We start from the raw sequence: 25049 nt of genomic DNA, 5'->3' as shown, positions 1-25049 counted from the left end.
ACATCAACAAATGCAACACTGTGGGTATCCCAGCTCTGGGAAGAGGTCTGGCAGGCATCTGCACTCTAGACCAGACAAGATTTACCTGTAAGACAGAAAGCCATCTAATACTGGAGCTCAGGAATCTCACTCCACACAAAACTATTTTCTATGCAGTGATTGATAGGTGACAGTTATAATTTAACAGAAAAACATCTCTGTAGTCCCAACCCACCTCACACCAAGCAGCTGCCTGTGTGTGCCATCCAGGCTGCAGGCTAATTCCATGCAAAAGATGGCCTCTGCCTCCAAAAAGCCACTGCTGCTGTTATCAGTCCCCGAAAAGGACTGATGAAGGGGAAGACCTGGAGCCCTCCTTCTTAGCCACATACCTCAAGCAAGGATGCCATGTCCTGAGAGCAGGTCCTGCAACTAGTCTCCAGCCCTCCTTCCTAAGAAGTGTTGGGCAGCTATCATGCAATCCATAAAATCTCATGCAGTAATTTCAACACTACAATACTTGTCTTATTTTATTACCTTGTTATGGAGTTCTGGCAGAATGAAATCCAGAGCCATGTTTCTGCCCTCTTTTTATTGTAAGTGAAGACCTCAGATGTAAGCTAAAAAATAAAGTATAATGCTGTATCTATGAGGAAGAAAAACCCACTAAAAAAAATATTAAATTGAAAAATGACCCAGCCTTTATGTCAAGATTTTTCCTGGAACTGATAAATACTAGATAGACTGCAAGAGAAATTGAAAATAAAGTTTAAAATATGGCTGTAATAGCTAACCAATTTGGACAGCTCTATGGAAATTTAGAAAATCAAGTTCAAGCCACAGATATTTAAAAAACAACAGCAGGAAAATCAGATTCTTACACTCACTAAACACTTCAAACAATACATTTGTTTTGACTGAAAGATCTCCCAATACATACTTTTTTAAATTGGTTACTTGCGTAATACAACTTTGTAGATATAATTAGGTACTCTTTACACCCTTACCTCATACATCTTCTCTCTCTGATGAAAACCAATTGTACTATATTATGCCTTAAATATTTTGTCACTAGAAGTTCAGCTACAAAAACAAATGCTTAACAAATTTATTGTTCAATTCCTGAAAGGATTCTGGTTTTCATTAAAGCCAAGACCAGTTACAAAAGCTGCTTTTCAAAGACATCGTGCATGGTACCACAGACAGACATCAGGTACCTAAATGAAGCCCATGGAGAGAGTAAATCATGGCACATTTACGTCATCAATCACCAGATATTTGCAAGCAATTGCTATGTAACTAAAGCCTCTGATAGCATCGATAGCATAGACAGTCACAGCTTCATAAAATCACCCATTCAACCACTTCCCGTGTTTTTTCTTAGCGAAGATGGCATAGGAGTGGCTCTCTCTGGCATCACATCTGCACGTATAGCCAAGCCACAGCCTTTGTGATTCTGAGCAGGGCTGGGGCTTATTGCTAAGAAATTTCATCTTTTAAATTAATGTTTTGTAGTAAATAAACATGTGACAGTTTGAATGCAAAAAAATAAAAAAATAAAAAATAAAAAAATATATAATAATTTAACGAAACTCTTTGCTCTACACCGTAATACCTTTTCTCTACTCTCTGTTTGTAGGGAGACAATCGTGATGACCTAACATCAATCTCTCATAATACAGAGTATTAATCGTATTGAATCATTTTCTCAGTTTATCCTATTTTCAGAAACCACGGCCTGTCAAGGATAGCTTCAGACATGGTTGTGAACCCCAACATTTCCTCTGTCTGCTGTCTGAACATTTTATTTAATTTTGTCTTGCTTATTCTCATCTGAAAGGTAGATTGTATTGAAAAGTTTGAGTGTAAATACATCCAGCTGTTTCTTGAGTTATGCAAGGCTGGAAAAAATGCACTTTTCCTACTGTAAGAAGAAAAAACACCTTGCCTTTCTCCACACGGCTAGGAATGCCTGCTCCGTTAGATTTGGCTTGGCTTTGGATTAGAATTAAATTATTCTTATTCAGCAACATTTATTTGGCTTTGGACTAGAATTAAATTATTCTTATTCCACAACATACACAATTGTGCTGGGTGATAAAAACATCAGTAACAAAAACAATCACTTCTGATTGTGCTCAGCCTCCCCAAACACACATCAAAATGCAATGAATCTCCACCCCTTTTCAGACTAAATTCTTCATTTCTTCTACTCCATGGGTCAGTTTCATACAACTGGTTTTAATACAAGCAGGCAGCCAGGGCAGTCACTCCTTGATTTCAGTTGGTTCGTATCCCAGAGGGTGGTAAGAAAAGCTTGGAGACTTTTACTCCTGCCGACCTCCAGGAAGCTGAGCATCTCCAAAGATTGAGTGCCCTTGCACCCACAGCTTGAGACGTGGTCCCAATCTAACTATTAATACTTTTGAAGTAGTTTTCAGGACTGCCTGTTCCCTTCTTCTGCCAGGGACATCAGTGAAATAAACCATCAAATCTCTGCTAAAAGTAAAATGGGCAGAAAAGCCAGGCTCAAGCTTTGGGTCAGAATAAGGACGTACCTCACAGTCCTTCTGAATGTAAGGGGCACCTTTACTATTAACTGAGAGTGAAGTAAGAACAGCCAACCCAGACACTTTCTCTCCCTCAGATACTAGAAAAAGCCCAGGATACCACAGAGACGGGCCCCAGCCATGCAGCATGATACATGCCATACACCTGATACTGCAGAATCTGTTCACCTAAAAGAAAAGAAAAAAAAAAAAAAAAAAAAAAGCATAAGAAGAGGCAGGGTCTGTACCCTGCAACCCTGTGTGCCTCCCTGCATGTGTAGGCAGCAGAGCAGGGTACTTCAGCGAGAAAGGGCAAGGCAGAGCCAGGGAAAGGGTGTGGTAGGGACCAGGCATGCTCAAGAGTTCTTTATTTCTACAGCTGTATAGGAAATTTTAGTTGTTGGCAGTCTGCCTTGGCAAGCCACACCTTGTCACCCTTTCTGTGCAGGGAGGAAAGAAAGAAGAAAGGGAGCTAAATAAGAGCCCTCTGTGGATTTAGCCACCAGTCCACCCAGAGCCAGGGGTGTGCTGAAATGCAGTGTCTGAGTACCTGCTTTGCTTTGGCTAATGGCTAGAGATCTCTGATTTACCCCTAAATTGAGGAATAGCTGTTGGCCTAAGTGCTGGAATAGCAGCCACTGGTAGGACTGTGAAACATATAGAAAGGCTAGATGATGCTTCTTTCTCAGCATGGGAAAGAGCTCAGCTGAAATACTCTGCCCCATTTGGACACTGCACTTCACGGATGGAGCCAAATGGAGATAGCCCTGAGGAGAGCTATGGAAACTCATCAGAGGTCCAGAAAACCTGACGTAGAAGGAAAGATTGAATAAACTGGAGTTGTTTAGAGAAAAGGATTGAGAGGAGACTTGATAACACTGTGTAACACTGCAAAAGGGAAAGGAACAAACTGTTTTCCAGGTCCAGCGTGGACAGCATGAGAAGTAATATGCCTGAACTGCAGCACAAGAAATTGGAGAAGTCTTCTAACAAATAAGGAAAAAAAAAAAAAGAACTGGATAGTTTTTCTGGAGAGGTCATTAGAGGTGGCATTCCAGAACGGGGCAGACAGACCACTATGAGGCATGATGTTGGTTTAATCGATCCTTCCTTGATACAGGGAATAGATTTAATAAACTTCCCGAGACCATAATCTTAGAAATTTCCAAATGAGACAAACATTGCGTCATGTTCACATCAGAGACCCAGAGACCTTCACACATGAATGGAAGTCAGCAAGGACTGGGTCATATTGACAGGCCAAGTGGATTCACTGGCGCTTCAGAAGAGGATCTTAGGTACTTATTTCAGGCCATACCGTGGCTGAAAACATTACTCCCCTTTGCCACTTCCAACTCATTTCCACTTATATGGGAGCTGATTCAGAGAAGACAGTCTTTGAGCCACTGCTAGAGCCTCACTGCCCTCCTTTCATATGAGGGAGGAAGGGGTCTGGAAGAAGTCGTATCCTCCCACCAGTTGATATAAATCAATTGTTTTTTTGTTTATTTTAAAGATCAGTTGATTTCTCTCGTATCTCCTTCCAAATTGGTTTAACAAAGAACCAGAGCATCTCTACAGCTGAGATGCAGGGTGGAAAAGAGCATGCTTCTCATCTGAGTTCAAGAAACAAAACAAAAAAAGAGACCAATACACATCCTACAAACCTCCCATATGTGCAAAGGGGCCAAAAATCTTCTGGCCACCCCTGGATCAGGTGAATCCTCTCCCTGATGACCTGTCCAAACACAGCAGGAATCCTTCCAGAAAGGGCCACCATCCTTTTCTTCCTGCTGGCCAGACGATGTCCTCACCCTCATTCAGCTCTGCAGAAAGCACATTCTGGTGAGTGATGCAGTTTAAGGAATGCAGGCATGTTAATTATTAGAGCTTCAAAAGATACCAGTTCCAGTGGGCTGAATTCCAGAGCTCTGAATTAAATGAAAACCTCATCTTGATCTCAGCCTGCAGTGTGGGCTGTTAGTGGGGGGAAAAAATGCACACACACAGTAGATGGCTTACAAAAACATTAGCACACAACTTTAGGAATATGGGATTGTTTTAAAGCAGAAGCTGTTGTTGGGCTTGTTGTTGTCCTTAGACAAGCTTACTTTTCACTGCTGTTATGAAAGTTTAATAAGAAAATTTCAATGAAATGTTTATACTGCTCTCCTTTAAAACAGATGTAACCACATCTCCCCGTTCTTTACTGTTTGCTTGGAGTTCACCCCTCAGTTCCTGTGCTGTGACCGTGCTATGAAACGGGTACCACCGAGATCCTGGAGGGCATAAGCAAAATAAGATCATTTCAAAATATTTCAGAACTGAGTTCCTCTGCCTACAGTTTCCCATCTTTCCCCACTGTAGCTTCTGCCTGTTTCTGCCCATCTTTTGCAGAAGATTACATAGCAAATCTCTTATCCTGCTGCTTGCTTCCCTCTCTATCTGAAGAAGCCTGTAAGAGAAACAAGGAAAACATCAGATGTGTTCAACCTTTGGCTGCTGAAAAGCTTTTATTCTAGACCGTGGAGGGTAGTACAAGTATTTCTCCACTTGTGCCTACTTGGATAGTCCAGAGCAGAGGTTCAAAGTTTGTTCTGTCCTGCCAGGTTCCTACTGTGACACACATGCACAAAATAAGATTGTTTGTATTCTGATTAAACATCAGATGCCTCGTCTAGTAAAACAGATGGTATCTAAAGAAATATGGGGTGTCTGCACACAAAGAAAGGAAAGATAATTCTCTCATGGGAGCCTGAGTACCCGGCTACCATCACAGCTGAATACAGGAGAAAACAATCTCATTCAGTACCCAAAGATTTTCTTTTTTTAAAAAATTATTTTTTATTTTATTTTATTTTTTATTGAGAGAGGAAATCCTGGGAAGATTGACTCAGCCATGGAGGCATACCCCCTCCTCTCTAGTTCATGCAGAGACACAAACTTCTCATTGCCAGCCCAGTGGTGCAAGCCATCTGAATGTGAGAAGGTTCAGATCACCAGGTCTTTCTACTCTTTAGACACTCAGTTTGTTGTTTGACCTACGGAAGTTAAATAACTGTTGTTTCTCAAGGTTAAAATCTCTGCTGTTCACTGCTAGCATGTGATGTGTCTCCTCCGGCTGCAGGGTGTCTCTGAATGGATTTGTCACAACTTCCAAGCCAGAGCTCCTAGCTGTAGTCCTCTTTCTAGCTTGCTGGGTGGTCTGGAGCAAGTCACTTCAATCATCTGGGCCTCAGTTTCCCCACACGTGAAATGGAGCTAATGATACTTCTTTGAAGCCTTTAGAAATGGATGACTGAGAAGTGCCAGACATGATTTTTAGCTTACTTTCCCAGCAGTTCTTAAAATTGCTGTGGATCCCCCCACAAAAACACAGGTCATTAAAAAAAAAAAAAAATCAGGAAATTTCCAGCAGTTCAGGCTCTAGGAAGAAATAAGGTCCAAAACTAAGAATCCGATGAGAATGCTGAGTTTCTCATTTAATTAAAATACAGACAGCTAGCTCAATTCCCGCTTCTGACCTCATTGATGAGTGATTCACAAGAGTTCCCCAGCACCCAAACAAGGCTGGGTTTGCTGTGAGCGGGCAAAAGAAAAGCTAGAAGGAGGTCTCCCTGGGATCTAGGAAAAACATGGATATTATGCTCTCAACACGTTCCAAAAACATCAAGGATGAAAAATTGTATTTCAATATAGCCAAGAGTTCAAGGACTATAAAAGCACTGTTAAAACGTACATTCGTATTGCATCACTGAGGCAGAGCATCAAAGGATACATGCTGGAGTTTTACTTCACTGATTTTAATATAGGCACTGCTATATCCTGGCTGTGCTAGGACTATCTCTTTACAACTTCACCTTAACAATCCAAATACATACACGAAGTGCTAGAAGTTGTTACAATGGACTGCAAAGAACAGCATTCTTCTGAAAACTGTAGTGGATACTTTGTGTTCAATTGCATGTTTTCCTACACAATTATACATAAGTGTGCAATGGTGCAAAATAAAAAAAAAAAAATAGGCTGAATATTTAGCAGTGCGGGCTTTTATAGTAGGGCTGAAATGTAAATCTTGTGTTCTAAAGTGCAGATCTACGCAACCTGGATTAAACAACATAGTTAACCACAACTGATGGCAGCAGTCTCATGGATTCATCAAAAGAAAAGGAGACAAACACCATTTTGGAACATCTTGCCCACTTTCTGTTAGGTGCGCGCAACATTGAAAATGGGGAAACACACCATCAAATCTAGCTTCTCTTAAGGGGAAGTGTTTGAACCAGGTCTTCCACGAATGCAGAATATTCCCATCTTTGGCAAACTGGAAAATCCCAGATACTCACTGCAGTACTGCACCCCCAAAATGCCCAAGTTATTGTCAGTAGTTGCCTATACAGCTGGAGCCTATGTGGATATTCTTTGTGCGTTCACCTGTGTATTAATTCCAATGATTTCTTAATGATATTTCCAACCCACTTTTTAACACCAGTAGAATTGTGAAAGATAGCTGAAACCCCCCTCTTTTTTTCTTGAAAACAGACAGACGGGCAGAGATGCTATCAGAGCCCTGGCTCTGAGAAAACTTGCAGTTGTGAGTTCATGATATGAGAGAAGCCTCATGGGAGAAAACCCTTATATAAACACCCCAATGATGGGAAAAGCTTTGCCTGGGGCTCACATCCTCTTAGATAGCGAAAGTCAATCACCCATGAGACAAAAAACCATAGGAAACCAGGCTTCATTAGTTCTGCTGCCACAAAATTACTTGTTTAACGAAATGGCTATTCCAGGCTTTTTGAAGGAACGCGCTGTACTGTAGGTATGTACAAGTCTGGATTTTTTATTTTTTCTTTTTACTAAGTGCCTCTTTTTATTAAACTATAAATTGTGTACCTAACTCTCTGAGAAACAGTCTCATTGCTGTAAATAGGAAGACGAATAAAATAGTGACCTGTGAAGCACACAACATGAGCTGAGCGAATGTTCGCACAACCACACCGTGACACAAGTCTACTGAGAGTAACAAAGAAGGAACAATTTAATCTGCTTGCCTACTTAGCCAAAAAGCCACGCTGGATTTTTAACAGGTAAATCTTGAGCAGAACATACAGGAAAAATATGCCAAAAATCAAGCTACTCAGAATTTAGTTTTCAGCAGTTTCTAATTTTTCTGCTGTCGTTCTGCATGCTGAAACATCTGAAAACAGATTTATTATTAGAGAGCCAATGTTGAGAATACAGTGGAAAAAAAACAAGTCTATTTTGATGTCTTATAGCTGGTCACCACAAAATTGAGGCAAAAAGTCATTAATGATTTCATTTTCAATCATGGGTTGTGTATGCTGCTGGGCTTATTAGAATTCTTACTCCATTAGGAAGAAGAGGAAATTTAGTCACAAAAGTCTCTCTATATTCTTGACAGCAGGCACTCTTGAAACACTGAAGCAAATTACAAAACTGTAATAATAATCCGCCCATCAAGTTCTGGTTTCCACACATGCACACACCCTAAGAAAAATAAAAAACAAACCACTCAACACCCCGGAAATCTTCTGCACTACATGGTGCACAAGTGTTCATAAAAATATCTTAGAGACGTTGGCCATGGTCAAGGAATTGAAACTTTTGGGTTCCCCAGTATTGTCAGGCTGAAAAAGTAAGGTATTGGCTTTCTTCCCCGCTGGCCTGCTGGTGTGGCTTTATATGGGTTTACCTTTGTTAGGTCAGCATCAAGAAACAAGCTACGAGCTTGGAAAAAAAACATCCAACGTTCACCTCAAACCTGGTGCTGTCTCAAAATCCTCAAAAATCAGAGAAGGGTGAAGGCAGCAGCAATCCAACACAAAATAGGAGCACTGGCATGGACAGAGGCCCATCCACTGCTCAGGACAGCAATTGCTTGAGAGATTCATTCATCCCCCCATACCTCTCAGGAGGCACTTTCTCCTTTCTTACCTCTTCATCCCATCTTTGCAACGACGTTGTCAAGGGCTGCAGTCACACAGGTATGGATTAAGTTGAGTTCCTTAAGTTCATCCCTTGTCTGGTTTGTTCCTGGTTAGCAGGATGACAAGAAAATACTTCCTAGCTGTAGTCAGATCAACATTTCTGTAGAATAATATTTTCTTTACCCTTCCAAAGCCCCACTTCGATAATGTTTTCTCCTTCTCTGGTTTTAAATCCTTCTCCTTTTTCTTCCTGTCCCTTTCTCAAATTTCCCATAATCTTTCTCTTTGCACCTTAAAAGTCAATTCAATTTTCTACCTCCTTCCCTCAGCTCTGTGACATCGGAACCACTTTCAGCTTACTCCCCTGCCACGGGACTTGCTTTGTGTGTTTTGTCACAACTTCTTAATATCCGATTTTCATTTCTGTCCACCCCGGCTTGGTGTGACTAGAACAACAACTGAACATGAAACGTTACTGAGCATCAGACTGGCGCTAGGAGAAACGCTGATATTGGAAGCGGCAACCAACATCACCTAAAGAAATATCTGACTGGTATTTCTCCAATTACATTTGTATGTAATGGGGATGTTTGGATAGCTTTTAACTCTGGGTCTTTCCAATCCCAGACAATTACTGATTCTTAGACAATAAATACATACTTTTCTTCAATGTTTACAAATCATTCATCAAGCCGTTCTGTAGCTATTTGACATTCATTCTTTTCTAATTTTAGTAGCTGTGGTGCATTTCACTGATATGTTCCCTAATCGATCATCTCAGTCTGTAGATGGCTAATTAACACTAGAACCGTCACCAGGGAGACCCTGTGGCATCTAGGCATCATTATGTTAGCAAAGTCCCTTCACTATTTTTGAAACCACGTGATATCGCATGCATTTAAGCTGATTTTCAGAATTTGTATACTGCGTATTCTATGCTCCTCCACTGCTTTGGTCATCACATAAAAATAAACCAGTCAAATGTGACGAGGTCGTTAGTGACATAAACGAGGGCTATGACTGGGATGGAAATAGCTATATGTAGGCACATGTTCATTGAGAAGAGAAATGAGCTGTAAGAGGCCGGCATCCTGAGAAACATGAATTAAGGGGTAAATGCTCCAAGGCAGATATCCGATCCTGCACATTCCAGGCTATCTGGGACCTCGATCCTCAGATTTCCCCCACCCCCCCTCTTGCATCCCTGTAAATAACATTTCTGAATGTGAACCACCCTGCATCTGGCACAGGACTGCTTATGCCAAGCTGACTACACCCTTCCCCTGGGGCGTAAGGTCGTGAATCATGATAAACACAGCACTATAGGAATTTCACACCTTATAAAATGATTGTTTACAAGTAGCAGCAGTGATTACTCCAAAAACATTTCAGAAAAAAAGAAAAGGAGGAAAAGTAAATTAGATACACAGACACTGTAATTAAGCTGTAGCCACTACCAGTTATCTCTTTACCCAGCAGGCTAAGTTTTTCTTCCTTCTTCTTCTGCTCTTTCTCCAAGGAAGCTTAACCCCCTGCGATCCTACCCAGTGGACAAACATCATTTCAATTCTTTGTCCCCGAAGTTCAAAACTAATTCAGTTCCCTTGCCTGTTCCCCTGCAAGAAATAAGCCAAAAGGGTGTCTTGGGTACATTTATTCTGCTTAGTAGCTTGAGACTAGTCAGACTTGGATAGTATCCAAACTATTCAGTCTCGTAGTCCTCCCTTATGCAATTGCTCCAAGCCTAATCCCGCTGGGAACGGGCTGTCGGAAGAGATGCAGCACTCATGGGCCTGCGTCTCCTTTCAATGCGTGGCATGGATGGCCAGCCACATGCTGCCACCAGGAAACACTGCAGAGAGGTGCAGAGCAGCTCCCCTTGCCTCCCCGCTCTACCCAAGTAGAGGTTGTACAGTGACTCTCACTTCTATCTCCCCCCTGTGAAGTCAGCTGGGTAACGTCGGACAGGGAAGATTTCTAAATGCCAAGCACAAATCTCTTTCGTCCCCTGTCAGTCTTTTGGCAACAAAGATTACTTACGGGCTCAGGCCTTCCACATTTAGAAAGCTCTTCAAAGCTGAAAACTGCACGCCGGGACTTTCCAGCCCCTTCAGCACTATTGGTAACAGCAACAGCATGCGTCCTCCTCCACGCTCACCAGGGAGATATTTTGGAGTTCCTCCGGGCTCATCTTAAAAATACCCAGAGCACAAAAATAAATTCATGCCTGAAGGTCAGTTAAAATGAAATCTTCCAAATGGTGTTGAAAGTGCCCCGATAGATGCAGCTGAGAGGACAGGCTGGGATTTATTTTCCAACACCTTTCATCTATCTCAGTACTTATGCTGATGGCAAGGGAGAGTGAAGAAAAATTCCAGGGGGTCAGACATCGCAGATCTCTTCCATTCTGTGTAGGGAATCCGTTATAAGGCCATGGAAAACAGTACCTACAACTTTCCTTGCAATTCACAGGAAGAGTCCAGCTGCTGCTGAATTTACAGGTTCCCTGCAAAGAATGCTGCTATGGCCTGGCTGCCACCCTGGTGCTATCATCTGAGGCTGGATTATAGCACATGGGGGACTGCAGGCATGCATCAATCTCAAATTTCTATTTCTTCCTACAAATTAAACCCTTTTAAAGTTATGTTTCTCTAAAGATATTCTGAGCATTAATATTTGGTCTGTGCAGCTGTAAGAGAATTCTTTGACTTCATATAGAAGTTACATCTGTTATATTTGCCAGCTGCGATATTCACAGAAAAGTGTAACATATAAAAATAAAGCTAGGGTGGAGATTGGAACAGAATAAATGAAAGCAGAAAATTAAAACCCTTGTTCTGGGGCAGAAGTAATTAATTTCAGTGATTGCTGTCCACTAGCATGTTTGATTATTTTATAGTTCCCAACTCTCTACCCTTTCCTGTTTAATTATTCTCCCTTATCAGTCATTTATAGTCTAAGGACCTTCAACACTGGCTTAATTCTGTCTCGTTCTCTTTTATGTTTTCTTGTCAAGACAGACGTTATCTACTTGTTCTTCCATCTGTGGCTTATTTGTTCTGCCAAGGCAACAAGTTCCTCTTTGTCAGCTCCCCAAGGTCACGTGTGGGACATCTTCCGTATGTGTAACTCTACACAAAACCAGGGAGGCTCAGGCCACCTGCACAGCCCTCTGCTTTTTACAAGGACTTAACTCCCATCTCCTGTACCTACTCACAGAAAATCACAGCAACTTGCATATAAAGCGAACATGCTAAAAACTCATGTTCCAGCTCCAGTGCTTATTTGATAGTCCTTGGGATATGTTTTTCCTGGAGCAGGAAATGTATTCTTCAGCTATGTCTAGACTGGTCAGACCAATAGGTTTTTGACCACAATCACCCTCCTTGCTGAATTGGTAGCATGGCCTCTAACATGGTTTTGGCATAGGCCAGCTAACTCTCTCCGTGGCAATACACGGGCACAGTTCAAGTTTGGGCACTGGGCTGTGCCAGGGGCCATTCCCGTTATGTTTTGAGAGAGAAAAGCATTTAGGTGTATTGGTGCAAGCCGTGCCATGTCAGCACAGAACAGGCTGAATCCCAGCAGACGCCATTGTAAACGCTGTCCCTTCCAACAGGGACTGGTTGGGATGCTTGCGTGCAGCGCCCACCCCACTGGGGATCTCAGCCATGCCTGAGGTCTCAGCTTGCTGTCTAAACCTCAGTACATGAATGGCAGCAATATTTTGCTACTTCTGAGATTTTATGAGTGCAGGAGAAAACTTTTGTCATTTTTCCCCCAGCAATCATATGAAAGAAGCCAAGAGGAAGGATCAGAAATCTCCACTTAACCATTTTCCTCCTCAGCCATGTCAATTACCTTTGCTGACACAAGGTTTAACAGGCAGTAGCCAAGTGCTCCAGAGTTTTCCTCTCCAAATCTTCCCTACGAACACTGTGATTTCCTTAGGGACCACACTGGGGCAGTGGGAGCTGGAGGAAGCCTGACTCCAGAAAAGTTTTGCTGCAGGAGAAAGGAGGGTGCTGGGGAGGCACAGACCTGCAGGAAGGAGGCCTGAAAATGCATCGTGAAGGCAAGGCAGCTGGAAATGAGTTGCAAGAGGGAAAGTTAATATGTGAGGTGGTGTCTCAAGGCAAAGAAGAGGCAAGAGAACCTGCACTACTCAGAGGGCTTGAGGCCTCCCTCATGCTCCCTTCTCAAGGCTTTGGAGGGAGCAGGGTATAAAAGATTATAACCACTTGGTGTGGTTACAAGTAAAGCTGTTTTTCCCTCCTTCAGGTCCCCTTTGAGGGAGGACAAAGATTTAGCAGCAAAATCCCCAAAGGAGAAAGGAACAAATGAAAGCAAGAACACCTGTGTGTACCCTCTGCTCAACATACACCTGCAGCCATTTTTGGGGCAAGCATCAAGCTGGAAGGGAAAGAAAAAGACTGATGCCTGGTGCAGTGCTCATCTTGTTCTTTGCACACCTCCGACATTAGCAAAAGGTGTTTTTGCCACTACTTTATATTAAAGTCAATTAAAACAAATTGGCATTAAAAAAGTGTGTTTTCCCATCTAGATTTTAAGTGAGGAAAAATCAGAGGAGTAATTCATTTCTCTGTTAACTGGGATTCCCGGTCACAGCACTGCTGCATCATCCCTTCCAGCTCCTGGCACAGAGATCTTTCAAACAGCCTTTCCTTAAAGCCTGTGGCTACAGCACAGAAATTATTTAGAAGAGAGGTTTAGAAAACAATATTTCTACTTGTGACCTCATTCTGCCACAATTAAGCACCATTTTCAGTGTTGTGCTGAGATCACTGATGGTATCATGTGCAAACAGGACAGTAAATTATGAAGCCCTATTAGCATCCTTGCCTTTAAAAGGCACAGAAACACAGACACACATGCAATCATACGCACGTGGCTTTGCCAAGCAGTAAAAGGCAAAGTTGTTTTTAAGCTTCTGTCAGATAGATGCATGACTGCTGTGAGGATGTTCATATACTTAAGATGTCTAATATTTCAGTTATCTTCCTCTTAAATCGCTACTTTTTATTTTTAATTATTTTTTCTAAATAAGGTTTGAAATGTTCACAAAAAATCAACATATTTAATCTCAAGAAAGGCATATTTAAGCTCTGATAAAATCATTCTCAGGAAGTTTGAAGAGCCACTAGTTTTTGAGGGATGCTTCTTTTATTACTATGCTGGGATCTACCCTGATAAATCTAAACACACAAAACTATCTTTCCTCCACTGCATCCACTGCAACAAGAATATGTAAACAAGTCAGGCTCATGTGCAGAACAAGACGTGAGGACTACTGTAGGTGCCTCAGTTTAGGAAGTATTCTTTACATTACCAGACCTGAAAGGCTGTTTCACTGGGTTTCTCGGGGGAAGTTCACAGCCTCTGCATTTGACAGATCGGAATAACACTGCTGCTCCATTCCTCAAGTGCTGATGCAATATTTTCACTGGAACTCCAGCAGAGAAAGTCCAAAGGAAAAAAGAAAAACAACAACAACCAAAACGAGATTAAATTTCAGTGACAATAAATCAAAGCATGAGCGCTTAAACTGAACTCAAATGCAATAGGTTTTCTGCATAGATAGTACCTAGCCATACTCATAATATAAAGCCCATTTGTTTTCACTGATGCAGAGCCTTGTTGTGGAAATGTCATTAGATAAGGAAGCAGCATCAGGGAGGATACCAAATTCTGCTTTGGATTTATGTCTGGGGAGGTGGACGTTATCTGCAGTGATCCAAAACATACAAAGCAGCATGTGACACCACATGCCAGTCGTGTTCACTAGTTGTTTTTACAGCAAGCTACCTTCACGGCCTTTCTGAGATTTTCACAATGAATTAGACCCTTAAGAAAAAACATCTGCAATGTGCAAAATAATTTGTCATAAGAATGCTTGAGAAGATGTCACAAAACAGTCTAAGCGCACAAAGGAATTATATGGGTATATTTATGGTATTTTGAGAAACTAATTTATCTCCTTCCAAATTTCCTTGGTCCAGCTCCTCAGTCCTCCACACACTGCATCAAGCTGGCCAGTCACCTAAAGGCACTGTCAGCAAAACAACACAGAGTTCAAACGCTTGTAGAAAAATAGCAAACCCTGTCTCCTAACCAACCAACCATGGTAAGAGTGGTGCTGACAAAGCTGACGTCTCTTTCACCCCGTTAAACCTTATGGAAATAATAAAATCTTAACCAGAAATTCTGAAATTCTGCCTCAGGCAGAATGCTTGAAAGAAAAGAAATCCAAAAGGTCCCATGAAGTCCACAAGAGACTTGGTTACAGTCAGTGATGTTATATAGCAGGCACTCGCAGACTGCAACAATGGGTGGGAGCATTCATGTGCAGGATGGGTAAAACACTGAGAAACTGAGCCCCAGACAGGTCATTTTGTGCATACACCTGAGTGGTCTGGTACAGCAGCGTGTGTTAGGTGGTTGGGGTCACTCAATCAAAGCACAAAAACTTTGGTGTTACCCAAAAGAGTGAGGCACTCATAAGAGTATAATAGATACAGGAAGCCAAGAGGACAGGACAAGCAAAGGATGAACCTCAGAAGACAGAAGCTTTCTCAAGGAACTTGCAAGAATCCTACCGAGCTCGGTGTCAATCCTCCCAATTAACCAAGAGTTTGCCATGGTTCTGACTGAACATCTCAGAATCACAGCTGCACCTGACAAGTGCTTCTGCAGTGAAACAGCATGTGCCAACAGAACCCAATATATTAATCTGTGCCATCCCTTAAAGGTCTCACAACACTAAACATTCTCAGTACTATTACACGTTTCATTTTTATGGAGCTCACTTCTTTAGTTGTGTCTACAGGGTGGCCTTTTTATATATTTATTTATTTTAATATTAATTCATACAGGACTCAGATTGAAGTCCTGGTTGAAATTGCATAAGATATTCTGTAACAATTCTTTTCAACATGCTGTTTCCCTACCAGCTTTCTTAGAGCTTCCTACAGCAGTAAAAGCCCCTGTGGAGCACAGACCGAACACCAAACGCAAAACAAGCCTCAGCTACTAAGAAGTCTGCTTAGTGTGACAGTAAGGTAGTTCTGCAGTTACAGACTACAAAAATTATCTGGTTTCAGCAGCTTGTCAAGCTTACAAACTACTTTTCTGTATTTTTTTTTACAAACAGAAAACACAGATTGGCTGAGGCCGTGTTCACTATGCCTGGGTTTAGGACCACATAGAATTTACGGCCAAATTACAAGCCTCTAAAAACAGGTGACAGAATCGACAAGAGCAAAACCCGAGCAGTGCAAGACACTGCTATAAACACAGCCCATCAAAAAACTGTAGGTATGGCTGGAGCACTCCCAAACAGACAGAATCACTCAGCCCGTATGGGCTGTTAAAAGCCTTACAGAGCGCTGGTGTTTGCTTCTTCAGTTTGGGTCTTTCAACTTTGGGCGACTGCCAAGCTATGACTTACCTGCGTTTTCCAGCTGTGTCTGTTACTCCTGGTTGGTCTGCTGTCTGTCCGTGGCCATGGAGTAGTTCAGCCTGGTTATTTACTGCTCGATCCTTTGCTCTAGGAAGGACTCGTGCCTTCCTGCCTAATGAGCAGTGCTAATCTTTCTCTCCTTGTTTCAGCAGTTCCACAGGGGCCATCACTATCCCTGGGCTGCTGTTCTCCCTCCACAGTCTCAGCTTTCTGGCAAAGTGCTCTTACCCCTGCAAACATGAAGGTACTTACCCTTTGTCTCATCCCCAGGGGAGTTTGGCAAAGGCAGAGAGAAAACCATCCTTTTTCTACTCCACCAAAGAGCACTCAGCTCACTACAAATGACATTTTTCATGTTGCTGTTAGCTACCTTTGACACTAATTACAACCTTAAGGGCCTTACTAGCATCATTTCTACACAGACTTATAGAAAAGCTTTAAAGAAAGTGGGAAGAGAGATTACAGGGATGGGAGGACAGGAAACGGACAAAAACTGAAAAAAAAAAAAAAAAAAAGAAAAGAAAAAAAAAAAAGAACTGTAAAATTCAAGAGGTGCATTTCCAGGGAACATGGGTCACAAAACTGGAACACCATTCCAGAGAACAGAAAGCCCTGTGGGTCTGCGGAAACTGAGAATTAGGCAGGACAAGGGACTCTGAGGGGGATGGAATGACTGCACTTAAGACAGAAAAAGCTCATTTAGAGATGGATGACAGAGGAAAAGATCTGAATTGTAGGGGTTAACTTTTAAATGTGAGTTGCAACATTTAGTTGCTTCACTTCAGCAGTGATGTCATTAACAGGCGACCTTGCAGTGCTGAAAATTTTCATGCTGTTAATCCCAGTTTTCCATTGCATCGTTCTCGGTTGGTATTTCTTTGCCAGGTCCATTACACTTATTTTTAGCCAAGAACTATTGTAGTTGACTCACAAGTCACTGGGGTTTAAAATAAATGAATAAATAAAGATGAAGGAGGGATATGTGGCATCACTGGTGACTGATGACTGGTTCTTGGTGTGTTCTGCAAAAACATTCTGCTCAGAGTATGCTGGAAACAGAAAAAGGCACTTTCATACTTATGTCACCTTGGAAAATTGTGCTACGCAGAGAGCAGAGCTAATTATCACTGGTTTTTGATCACAAACCACCCTGTTCTTGCAGGGACCCAGTTAAGGCTTAGATCAGTGTTAGTGGTTTAAATTTGTAATAGGTCTTTTATTCACTTCTGTACAGAAGGGCTTTGACTCACTTGTCTTGTCCCTACCCTGCCTTCTTGTCTTGCTCACTGAAGCCAGCCTGACCAACAGCTTTACTTTTCTTGCCTTTAACAGTGAAATCAGAAGTGTGAAAGAAGTACGTGAATGGATAGATGCTATAAAGACAGCAAAAACAAACAAAAGACCATCCAAGACCACTGTTGTTCTGTGCTTTTTTTGTTTGTTTAATGAGATGCAAAAAATCTGCTTAAGATCTGCTTAAGGTACAGCAAATATAAATTGTTCCTGTGACTAAGGGTGTCTCCATTTTCAGCAAGAAATTCCTACTGAATGTGCTGCAAGGGTTACCCATTTTCAACTTATTTGCTGAATACCAAATACCGTCACTAAAAATGATTAGATCTTTGAAGGATGTTAAAAGTTAAAAAAAAAAAAAAAAAAAAAAAAGAAAGTCCACAACCTCTGCCAGCCACTACATTCATCCTATAGAGGAATATTCTTTTATTGGTGTAGCTGAGGGCTTAACAGAAATGTTTGTCTAATGAATACAGCCACTATATTTGAGCACATGCCTGAATAAGCTACTCGTCGACTGAAACCTATTTGTAAGTGCTTCTGAATGGTGCAAAACCCACCTGTATAACAATATTGCAACAGATTTTGCATAAGAGTGAATATTTTAGCACCATTCCCATTGTGATATTTCCCTCGTTTGTCAGTTTTATTTCTGAGTTCTATCATGTAAAATGCATAAGATGGACTTCCCTACATCTGGCCTGATTTGCTTACGACTTCTAGCTCAAAAGAAAGAAGTGTTACTGGTTTGGCAATAGGGGATAGGCACACCTTCTATAGGCACCTCTGTACATAAAACATCTTAAGAAATGTAAATTAAAGCACTACTTAAAGTAACTGCTATCCATGCCTGTGGTAACTCAAAGTAATCAAAATTTTATGATAAAAATTCATTTTTAATATTCTACTCTGTTCATTCTTGAGCCCTAATACAAAAGTCAGTTTTGTCTTTATTTGTATTTAAAATGTTTCATAGATGGATGAAACCAGTTTTGTAACTTCAGACATCAATGGAAATCTCTTACATGAATACACTAATGGATGCAACATATGTTAAAATGTCCTTGGTTACGTATTTTAAACCTTACCAGCACAGCAACAGTGAAAAGCTCTATGGAAATCAGAGTTGAAACAAAGATAGCAGCACAATCAGAAGTAAGACAGTGCATAAAAGTATTTAATTAATTCAGGAGAAAAATTTTTGCTGCTGTAAAAGTGAACATTTACAAATTCTCTATCTCTTGCCTGTTAATAACAAATTTAGACGACTCCCATTCAGACTGACACTAAGGTCTATGTCATTCAAATTTGAATAGGAACTTTGAAAATAGAGACTTTGAGTGTCTAATGGAGAATAGAAAGGCTTTGATTTTCTGAGAGTGTTTAGCACATTCACTTTAAAGGTCAGATGCCTTTAAGGGTTTTTTTCAACAATACACCCCAAATAACTAGCCATTTTTGAAAATGACGACTATCAATGCTGTAATCATCACTTCGATTAGTGGCAAGCATACCAGAAAGGCACAGATAAGAGGCTGTGTCCCAGTCTCTATTGCACACTACTTTCATGAGATTTACCTTCCTATAAAGGCTGATTACTCTTAACCTCCAGAATGAACAACCCCCCATTCTATGACACACAGAATTATATATGGATCTATTTGTGCTTATATATGTATACACACATTTATTTATGCTTACATATATATGAAATATAAACAAATCACCAAATTAGGCTTTTGAAAACATTTTTGAAACACAAATCACCTGGCTTAAGCAATCACACTGAAAATAATTCCACAGAGTTTATGGCATATTCTTTCCTGTTTAGAACAAGACTTTCCTTCAAAATTCCAGTTTAAGCCCAGAGAACCCAAGTTGGACACTATTAGCTGTTACCTCTTCCCTATTTCACATGTGCTTTTGGTAGATCTGCATGAATGCCAAGGAAGTTAAATACTTCTATATTATTTTAATTTGCATTAGTCTGGAAATAGCTTTTTATTTGGCATCCTCTGATCCCCTAAAATACATTATGTCCATCTGTACTGTCATTCATACAGCCACTGATGTTGAGACAGAAATACCCAACAGAAGAGCTAAGCTAAAATAATTTGAGAAGGGCTTTATATTTTCTTGGGCAGTAATGCTCCAAAGATAAAAATTAAAACCTTTTTTCCCTGCCTTATTTTGAAAATTAGTTTTAACCAACATACATACATACATACATGTATCCTAAAGCTAACCTTCTCAATGTATCCTCTGTACTTGCATGTAAGCCATACATCATTTTTAGATCTGAAGAATTATTCCAAGTTTCATTTCATTCCAAGGCACGTTTGGTAGAGCCCTCTGCACGAATGGGGGGCTGAAAGCTGCCTGCCCTACCAGTCACTGTGGTAGAAGGAACAGTGAGGACAACGTGGAACACGTTATCTACTGACATTTATTCAGGATGACCTGCCTGACTCAGTGGGGCCTTACCAGCTCTACAGACATTCACTTCTGCTCATGAGTAATAAGCAGACCCACAAAAACCTTTTAGCACCACACCCAGTTGCATGTGTTTCCTCAGTGCTGACACAGCCCTCCCAGTGAATCAGGAGATCTTCCCTGGCTTCCAGCTACCAGTGGTTGAAAAAACACTGTAGGTTGAACCATACTAAGTCAAAGCCATAAGCAAATCCTTTTAGGCCATTCAAGTAAGTTCTCCTTCATCCATTCATATCTTTCAAGTTTTACCAGGTTATTGCTCATCTTTCAAAACCCTGAGACAGCTGCTTTGCCAGTCTGGGTAGACAGAAGCTGAAAAATTCGATTCATTGACTTTTACCTCTTTCGCACCAAATTAGCTCTTTAAGCAGGTGGATGTCAAAACCGGTAACCCCTCACACTTCTACAGAAAAAAAAAATTAAAAAATTGCAAGTTCATGGAGTTCTAGCATGAAATTTAAGCCATTCCTGTGAACTACTGCTTAATCTGGTGCATGCTACACAAAACATTTTTTCTCATAGGTGTGCACAGAGCACTTGAAAATAACATAGATGGTACAGAGGTGGTTGTAGGTATGACAACTACATTGGGAAAAGACTATACAGCTTTGCTAAACCCACAAGGATTCCTTCCTCGGTTGTCATGAGTCTGGTTTGAGTGAAAAAACATTTCCCTGTTACAAGACAGATGCTCCCTTTGAGACAGATCTGGAAAGTCCACAGTCTGGGAAACGTTCCTTCCTCTTTCCATACTAGAAAGCTTTTTGACAGCCAGAACTTTAGTAGTAACATCGTCTTCAGGACAATGGTCTCCTAGAGCTATTCTCAACCACATGCTCCTGGCATGAGTACAGAAAATGAGTATTGTACAAAACCGAGGTGGCTTTTGTCTCTGTACAGCTTTAAAAGGCCTCTATGATGACTCCTTAGCAAAGTAGTCTCACCTTGTATCCAAGAAAGACAAAAATGCCACTAATACAAAGAAATACGTAGCAAGAACATACCTGGTAAGAGATTTGGATTGGGTGTTCAGTCTCATGGATAAGTTGGCCGAGATGTTCTGGGATGGTGATCTGTTCTGAAAAGCCAGTGCCTCCTGAAATGGTGATCCAGCTCCTGCCTCTCCATCCTCTACAACATGTGTACTGTCTGCATGCATTTAAATTGTGTGTTTTTAAGTTTCTGCAGACATTCCCCCCCCTTCTATTAAAATAATTATTACAAGAAAATTGGTGTGCTGCCATAACACTAGCCATTCCACTCCTCAGCAATACACTGTCTGTGAGTAGTAAGCTTTCCCTCTATTAGGCAAAAGAAAGTTGTTTATATTCCACACATCTGCGAAGAGAGGGAGGAATGAGGGAAAACGTGTGCTGAGAAAGCATGAACTACTGCAGGGGAGAGACAGTGGAAGAGCAAATGACTTTTTCATATGACCACTTTGTTGAGAGTTGGATATAATTCTGGTTTAAAATTTACCATAAGATCTCAAGATTGGGAGATTCTCCTAATACCAAATCATTCTACACATAAACCCTCCCCTCACAAGAAAAATTAAGACTGGGAACAATAATTTTAAAGATTTTCCTTCTCTGTGAATAAACTAAATTATATAAAAATAGAATTATAAAACAATTGTAGTGCTGTGAGTCCTACAAATCTGATGCCTTTAAGAAAGATATCATGGAGGCCCTTTGCTATATATATGCATATGAGCAAAATATGAGTATCTCCAGCAAAGCCACTCTGCATAAACTTTAACGCTCCTCCCTTTCTGAGACAGTTCAATGAGGTGTTTTCAAGTCAGCTCTCCTTCATTAGCAGATTTACCCTTTGTAAAAATAATCCTTTGTGTGGGAACTGCATGTTAAAATACTGGTAAGAGAATAATTTATTCTTCATTCTAAAAAGCTTTATGAGGATACAAAGCTTTACAAAGATGTCAAGATGGTTTCCCCTTCACACACTACAGTAACACGCTTTTATTGTTGCTTCATATCCAATTACTTGTTTGGTTTCTCCTTACCTTCTAGCTCTCCTCAGGGACAGGACTCTCGCCATTTCATTATGGCACAGCTGTAATGACCATACCATAAACCGAGCGTGCTCAGAGCACAGACAGCTACATTTTTGGAGACTGTGTCACTCTCAAATGGAATAAAGTTCCATCACGTATCATGATTTTGGCAATCTCACATAAGTTTCTAAAAAACCCCTATTTTAGGAAGAGCTGTAGCAAAGATGCTTAAAAATTGAACAATGATAAATAGCCTAAGTTTAAAAAAAAAAAAAAGTCAGATGCAAGTATTTTGGATTTTAGTTCTACTGCTACAATACCAGGAAGAAATCCCCATGTCTGTAAAAGTCCCAACTGAAGTGTTTGTCTGTTGCACATGGACACAACCTTTGTATTTTTGAAGAAAATACTACTGCTTTGCACAATAACTTTGTAAATCATGCTATTTTGTATAACAAAAAAGGACTAAATTCTTCCCCTTGGGACTCCACTCCTACTCCCCTATAGGCAATTAAGACTGAATTACAACTGGAAAGCGCCTGAAGAGCCGCCCAAGGCCCCAAGCACCTCACGCCCCAAGTGGTGCCCAGGGATTTCGGCACCTCAACACCACAGCGCCCCCCCCATGGGCGGGCTAAGCCTCACGGCTCTTCTGATTGGCCAGTAGCAGGGAGGCGCGCCCTCTGATTGGCTGCGTGTCTCGCTGATGAGGGTGTGACAGGTGGGAGGGAGCCTCAGCTCCTGCCGCCGCTGAGTCATCCGCCATTTTCTGCGCCTCTCCTGGCGCCGCCCGTGTAATGCACTCAGGCAGAACTAACCCTCAGAAATTGCCCTATAAACACAACCAGCCCCCTTTCAGAAACTCTGGGCCTGAGGAAGCAGACACACAGCTTTGTATGACAGCAAGAGCAGATAATCTTAAAAAGCAGTCTATTATCTGAAGAAAGCTGACCACAAGAACAGCATTGTACAGAAAAATGTTTATTGCGGCTGTTATTACATTAGAAATGTTACCGTGTCATCAGCAAGTGCTGTGGCAAAACAAACATGTCATCCTTGTCTTCCAGTCAGAAAAATCTGGTCTGTATTTCAGCACTGGTCCCTCAGCTGGTTGCTCAGCTCCTGAAGTTCAGCAATCAAGTTGTCCATAGTTGTCACTTCATCAGCTATCTCGCTGCGAACCTCCTGGCTTGTTACATCTACAAAAAGCTGCTGCGGGACAAACAGAAACATGGTTTTAATCTACACTTCGAGTTTCTCTGTTTCAGCAAAGAGACAGGGTTTGGGAGCCTCCTCACCACTATCCTGCCTCCTGTATTTTTAACACCCACAGTGATATCCCTCTCCCTGTAAAGTCCATTTTGTGACGAACAAATAGAAGGCACATACATACATACACACACACTTGTGTAGACCTGCTGCCTGTGCCACTTACCTGGTATTTTGTCAAATGGGCCGAATCCCCCAGGGGACATTGGGTTTCTGCTCTGACCTGACTACCTATACTGAGTCCTCATTGAGTCAGAAGCCATGGACTTCTGAGTTTTACCATGAAACTCAAATTTGAAGGGTATCTCAGACTGCCAACTGCAGTTTACTAACCCACCTGCTTATAAAGCAGTAGCTGGGAATTTTAGCGACCATTTTCTCAGTGTCATACTCTGTTGCAATTTCCTCCAAAGCTCCAAATAATACATGTTTTAACATTTGGTATCAAGACGTGCATGGGCTGAGACATGCGTCTGTGCATAATTAATTCATACAGGAGAAAAAAAAGCACTAGCAAGTACTAAAAATAGTTTGCTCTTAAAGACATTAACAAAAACACAAAACAGCTAACTCATGAGCAATCATAAATTTAAAATATTTATAGGGAAACCATGGGGGAGGAATGCTAAATGACTAGTCTTGAGATACATAAGGTCTGACTGGAGCTGGACCAGAACATGTTGCTATTGCAAGGCCAGGAGCTGTCATTTGACTTAATATGGAGGCTACGTGAGGTACCACTCCACATAAACATGGTGGGAGGACACCCAAACACGTTTTCTCTTTATTATGTAAAGGGAGAGTGATTCATATTTCATCTGATACAAAAAAAATTGATGTTTAGAGACAAAAACACAGAAAACAAAAGTTCTGCAGTACATGTCATCATTGTATCATCAAAATATAATGGGACAACACAGATACATAAATAAACAGAAATGTACTTAAATGGTCTGAACCAAGGTTTTCAATGGACTTCAGAACAGTCTTGTCACTGAACAAAGGAACATCTTCCAAGAAAATACGAACATGTTCCTGCTGCAAGTACAGAGGCTTTTCTGACTTTCAGCCCCAAAACCTCACACTGAAGATGTGACAAAAGTTTGGTTCTTTCTGGCTAAGACAGCTCAATAAATCAGGATGATGTAATTATTTATTCATTTTTTTCCCCACACAGTTAAAGAGCTCTATTCAACTAGATGCAGCCTGGGGAAGTTTCATGCACCATCGCTCTTTGGGTTTGTGCCTCACGTTTCCCCACGACAGTACCCACATTTCATGCATTTACGATACAGCTCCGTGACCTCTCTCCTGTTTGGAGACCCCACCTGTCAAATCTGAATGATGCATGGGGCCAAGGAGCAGAAGGGAGACCACTATTCTATTTGATGGAGCATGTGACTGCCCAGAAGGCTCTGTACAGAAAGGAGCCCATTAACAGCACATTTTCTCAGGGCAACTTTTTCGCAGAGTCTGGCCACATCATGTATGGCACAATGCATGGACTGGATTCTCAGAGATGGAGAACCAAGTAAAGGTGAGAAGTCTGAGAAGTGACACTGTGTCACTTGTACAAGACCTACTGATTTAGTCCAATTGTATGTCCTGACTGTGAAATTTTTAACTTTTATCTGTGAAAGGTTATTTTCACTACTTCTTTATTCATTCTAACACCTTAACTACCAAGTCTGCTCTTAGACCACAAAGAGTATTTTTCTGTATTAAAAGAAAAAACACATAATTGCACACTAGTATTTATTCGTGAGGAAGCAAGAAGATGCTGCTGTTGAGTTTGGACACAAACAGCGTTGAACTGTTTGTGCATAGCATCTTACCAAAGATGACTGAGGTTTTTAAACCACAATCAACATACTTTGGACAATCAATTTGACTTCAAATTAAAAATAAGATGGATTCTTGAAAAATATGTGAAAAAAATTAGGTCACACCAACAGCTTTATCTCTACCATGTCAGTTTTCACAGAAATGCCATAAAGCTTAGAGAAACCATCATCTGG

The 25049-nt window shown here is 41.1% G+C and overlaps 1 protein-coding gene across 2 annotated transcripts in view; it reads right to left on the bottom strand.

Moving 5' to 3' along the window:
• Positions 1-22727: 22727 nt before the first annotated feature.
• TTC27 (tetratricopeptide repeat domain 27) overlaps positions 22728-25049 on the bottom strand; it is a 113151-nt gene continuing 110829 nt past the window's right edge. The window contains exon 20 of one of the 2 annotated variants that reach the window (XM_068676467.1): positions 22728-22974. In XM_068676467.1, coding sequence (XP_068532568.1) covers positions 22852-22974 — 123 coding nt within the window. In that variant the 3' untranslated portion in view covers positions 22728-22851. The remainder of the gene's footprint in view (positions 22975-25049) is intronic. The other variant, XM_068676468.1, reaches the window with a different exon arrangement.

This window comes from Anas acuta, chromosome 3, assembly GCF_963932015.1.
Source record: "Anas acuta chromosome 3, bAnaAcu1.1, whole genome shotgun sequence".
Lineage (NCBI taxonomy): Eukaryota > Metazoa > Chordata > Aves > Anseriformes > Anatidae > Anas > Anas acuta.
This window is presented reverse-complemented; position numbering and strand designations above follow the sequence as displayed.